Source organism: Artemia sp. Qi Xiang Cuo, chromosome 3, assembly GCF_049724085.1.
Source record: "Artemia sp. Qi Xiang Cuo chromosome 3, ASM4972408v1, whole genome shotgun sequence".
Classification (NCBI taxonomy): domain Eukaryota; kingdom Metazoa; phylum Arthropoda; class Branchiopoda; order Anostraca; family Artemiidae; genus Artemia; species Artemia sp. Qi Xiang Cuo.
This window is the reverse complement of record NC_142796.1, coordinates 33705934-33711253: the sequence shown is the minus strand read 5'-3', so window position 1 is coordinate 33711253 and position 5320 is coordinate 33705934. Positions and strand designations below refer to the sequence as shown.

The 5320-nt window shown below is 36.2% G+C and overlaps 1 protein-coding gene across 1 annotated transcript; it reads right to left on the bottom strand.

Annotated features, from left to right (window-relative positions):
• Nucleotides 1-1640: 1640 nt before the first annotated feature.
• LOC148954027 (uncharacterized) lies at nt 1641-2735 on the bottom strand. Its single transcript, XM_089086095.1, has 2 exons — nt 2700-2735; nt 1641-2528 (listed from the first exon to the last, which is right to left on the bottom strand). Exons 1-2 carry the CDS (start codon nt 2733-2735, stop codon nt 1641-1643), a joined length of 924 nt encoding a protein of 307 aa, XP_088942221.1.
• Between the last annotated feature and the right edge of the window lie 2585 nt (nt 2736-5320).

Here is a 5320-nt window from a genome sequence, read left to right as displayed (position 1 = left end):
CAAAAAATATTTTGGGAAAATATACATATTTACATATTTAAAAAAAATCTTAACCCATTTGATTGAAGGAGCAGGAGTTTGGATCTTTGAATATCTGATGCATTTTTCCGTGTCAGGTATCTTTTCAGGTACCCATTGAGCGAAATATATAACTTCATCTTCAGGATCATGTACTGAATGCAGGTATTTCTCACATTTGAAGTCTTCTAAGTTGAATAATGGCATGTCTTTATCACATTTTCCTATTAAGAGTTTATCAGTCAGCACGCTCCCCTTAACATAAACAGCTTGCACACTGAAAAAAACTGCATATTTCCTGAATTTCCTCTTGTACATGCTTTATTTCATAGCCATTTTCATTACGTGGTCTTATGGTTTTAGCGTAAAAGCCGTTTCCATTTATGAAATTTAACGTCGGACACCATCTTTTTTTATCGTACTTAAACATATTGTATTTGATGTTCCATTTATAGCTGCAAACTTCGGGGCGTTGTTCATCTAGCAGCAAGAAAGCCGCTTCGAAAATAACACCAGTTGAGGAATATTTCAGTGTTATATATTCTGAGTCAATCACACCAAACATTATTATAGCTGAATAAGGGCTTAAGTTAAATAAATATATAACGTTTCTGCCACTCTAACAAACATAACACACTCTTTGAATAATACATTTTCACTTTTAAAAAAAATAAGATGCAGGTATTCATCCTTCCAATGTGTGAACATTACTGATTTAATCCATAGAATAAACTAGGTAGTGTCGATAACTAGCCGTAGAGTACCATTGGGGCAGTCGCGTAGTGTCTGTGTGCAAGCATAGAGTAATAATGATGTATGTACATAAACTAAAAAAATATGTGAGGGGAAAGATAGAATAATGCCTTTTGAAAAGTTTTTCTTAACATTGGGATATGCACAGACTTTGGTATTTGTTCTTTTAACCTATCTCAGCTTCTAATTCATCCCCTATCAGTTTGCTAGCAGCATCTTTATCTCTAAAACTTTCTCTTCCTACATCTTAGAACATTTAATAAGCATTCTAAACGTTTGACTTGCTAGCGCACCCTAAAATAATAAAAATATAACAAAGTAATGCATGAATTGTTTTTATTGAAATAACGACATGTAGAATATTAAAATACAAATATAATAAATAAATTATTATACATTATTAATATCATTGACCAACGTTGGACATTTTGAAACTGTTCAATAGAATAATTTATCATGTTCTCTCTTGATACTAAAGTTACTCTCTTCTCTTAGTTCATAGCCAGTAGAATAATCATTAGTCCATTTTGAGTTATACACAGTTTTACAGGGGTGTCACCTATAGGTTCAATATGTGTTGCATCTTTGATATTATTGGGTTCATTGACTATATGATCAATAGTAGAAACAATGTTAACATGCGCTTTATTTTCCGTTAATTCATTTTTATATTCATTAGTAATATTGTCTGCCAATGCCCTTTTTATTTTGCCTGTGAAATCACTGTCTATTTACCTTAAATTACCTTAAATCTCAGCTTGGAGCAAATTTAAGGATGTTCCATCCTTGTAATGCTCCATGATGACATCTAATGTTTTTTTTTGTTTGTCGTGATTCGCTTGCTAAATTCGGGTTGTAGACTTAGCAGCTTACCAGTTGTAGAAGAACTCCTGCTGTTGCCAATCCTCGTCAAGTCTTCGCTTGAAGGAAATCGTCGAGTCTGCTGACACCTTATCTTCAGAGAGCTGATTCCATAAGTTGGTTATTCGTTGGCTGAAGAAATGGCTTCTCTCTCGGATAGAAGAGTGCCTCTTGAAAATTTTCATTGAATGTCCTCTTGTCACAAGGCGTTCTGGGGGAGTAAGGAGACCAGGAAGAGTATTTTTTGAAATGACATTGTGGGTTAGAATCATTTCGCCTCGCTTCCTCCGGTATGTGAGAGTAGGGAGCTTCAGATGACGCAAACGCTCTTTGTATGGCACTTGTTTGAGGCCTTCAACCATCTTAGTTGCTCTTCTCTGTACTTTTTCTAGTATTTCCCTGTCCTTCTTAAAATAGGGGGACGCCAGGGACATTCCAATCTCAAGGAGTTGACAAACCAGTGCCTTGTAGAGCTTCATAAATACTTTAGGAGGCCAGCTAGAGATAGTTCTTTTAATAAGTCCAAGGAATTGGAAGGCAGAAGAAGATACAGATTTTGCATGGGTAATGAAACTCAGCCGATGATCAACAATGACTCGAAGATCTCTTTCTTCAGTAACTGCAGAGAGGGGGTTACCTTGGAGATGGTACTGCTGATGTGGATTATGTTTGCCAAAATGAATGACATGACATTTTCCAGCATTAAAGGAGAGGAGACATTTATCAGCCCAGCTTCCAAGAATATCAAGGTCCGTTTGTATAGATTGGAGATCAGATGGTATAGCAGCTTTGCCAACAAGTTTTGAGTCATCAGCATAAAGTGTGAGGAGGTTCAAGAGAAGGTTTGGTGCATCGTTAATATTAAAATTGAAGAGACTCGGTCCAAGGATGGTCCCCTAGGGGACGCCAATTAACACAGTTATGGATGACAATAAATGAGGAACACCTAGAGAATCATAGACCCTGACGGCTTTTGTTCTTTCTCATAGGAAACTCTGTATCCACTGCACAGTAACACCATCAACAGCTGCTGCCTTCAGTTTGGCGATCAGGAATTCATGACATACCCTGTCGAAAGCTTTTGAGAGGTCCATGAGCACCATATCAACAGGAAATCCTCGATCCAGCAGTGATGTTACATACTCGTATGTCTGAATTAGGTTAGTGTCCACGGATCAACCAGATCTGAAGCCATGTTGAGAAGGAGTTAGTATGTTGTTAGTTTCAAAGTGCTGAATGAGAGCTCTATTTACAAATCTCTCGAGCACCTTTACAACCGCAGAAGTGATGCTGATGGGACGGTAATTTTCAGCACAATCCTTGGGGCCTTTTTTGTGGATTGGCGTGACATATGACGTTTTCCAATCTGTAGGTAGCTCTCCGTTTCTTAGGGACAGCTGGAATAGTCTGCACTGAGGAGAAGCGAGGACATTTCTACACTCTTGAAGAAGCCTTGGGTGTAACCCGTCAGGTCCTTTGGACTTATTAACATCGAGTTTATTGAGGCTAGCTAAGACCATTTCTTTAGTAACTAACAGGCTAGGCATTGGGGTAGATACAGAATGTGATGGTGCTGCAGGGATGGTTGGACAAGACCGGGTGGTGAAAGTGGAGGCAAACTGGACATTTAGTAAATTAGCTTTATCTATCGGCGACGAGTGCGTTACCCCGCTATGCTTGAGGTCAGGAATGGTGTGACGGTTAGGACTTTTAGCAGAAACATGCCTCCAGAAGGATTTGGGGTTTGCCTTGATATCAGTGGCAAGCTTCTCCTCATATTCAGACTTCAGTTAAGACTTCAGCTATTGTCACATTATTTTTACAAAGATAACAGTTATGGCAAGTAGACAGGATATGGTTTATAATGTTGCTAGAAGAGTATGCCCGTCTTCCTTTTAGCTTCCGTTGAATACTAATACCAGAAAGATGATGATAGGATCTATCAATAGGTAAAGTATTATCAGAACCATAAGTAAGAATTTGCCCCTCCTCGTCAACTATTATTTTTTTATGGCATTCTCTTTGAACAGTATCCTCTCCGGATATCTCACTCTCGCATATCCACCATCACCATTGTAGAATGATTTGGGAACTCCAAAGAAATGTAAACTCTCGCTGTCATGACAACGCATGCATAAATTTCCAATAGTGTTGCCACTTCCACTTGTTTCATAGTTCAAATACTTCTCCTTTTCATGAATCAATGCAACGGTAATTTAATCATGCGTACACACTTTTCTCGAATAATTCCGTTTCACTTTTTAAATATGATGCAATTGTTTATCCTTCCAATGTGTGAAAATTACTGATTTAATACAAGCTATAAACTGTGTAGTGTCGATAACCTACCATAGAGTACCACTGGGATATGCAAGTAGTGTCTCTGAGCAGCCATAGTGTACCCTCTATAAATCCGCATTAATTAAAAATAATTTTCCAAATCCAAGAAAATCCAAGTCAGAAAAAGAAAAAAAGAATAATGCTACTACTTCTGAATTTTTCCCAAAGAAGAGAAAACTACTTCTGAATTTTTCCCAATGAAGAGAAAAAACTTCCACTTTAATTCCAACTTTTTTCATTAGGCCAATTCTAACCCTATAGCCTTCTTACTACCTCAACTTTTCATAGTTCAACCACTTCAGATGTACAATAAAAGTGCTAGCGGCATACCGCAACGGATATTAGTACTTATCGTTGATACAAGACAACATTACAAGATTAACCTTTCCTTCTTTCTGCCTTATAAGTTTTCATGTACAGAACGACGCGAAATAACAAGGACATTGAAATTAAAAATTGATTCTTTTAACCTTCTAAATAAAAAGTAACAATACAATTCAGACATTAAAAATTAGAAAGAATTAGGATGTCAATCTTTAGTGAAAGTAGCTGTCCCCTGCAGCTTTCCTTCTGTCTACCTTCCAACTATTCCTATGAAGAATTAATCAAAGTACTAAGGACAGTGAAATTAAAATATGATTGTATGAGCCGGTAAGTAGAAACTAACAAAAACATTCAAATATTACAAAATTAAATAAATATCTGGTGGTCAGTCTTTAATGCAAGAAGTTTTCTTTCAAACCTTTCCTTCTTTCTGACTTTCAAACTAGTCCCATGCAGAATAATTCAAAGTACTAAGGACAGTGAAATTAAAATATAATTGTTTGAACCAGTTAAGTAGAAACTAACAACACAATTCAAAAATTAAAAAATTAATAAGAATCAGGATGTCAATCTTTAGTGAAAGTAGCTGTCCTCTGAAGCTTTCCGTCTTTCCACCTTCAAACTATTCCTATGCAGAATGATACAAAGTAGCAAGGATAGTGAAATTAAAATATGATCGTGTGTATTGGTCAAGGAGAAACTAAAAGAAACATTCAAGTATTACAAAAATAAGAAAAATCCTGAACTAATCTTTAATGAATGAAGCTTTCTTCTAAAGCTCTCCTTCTTTCTGCCTTCAAACTATTCCTAAGCAGAATGATTCAAAGTACCAAGGTCAGTGAAATTAAAATAGGATTGTTTGAACCAGTTTTGTAGAAAATAACAACACAATTCAAATATTAAAGAATAAAAAAAAATCAGATTGTCAATCTTTAGTGAAAGAAGCTGTCCTCTGAAGCTTTCCTTCTTTCAACCTTTAAACTATTTGTATGCAGAATGATTAAAAATACCAAGGTAGTGAAAT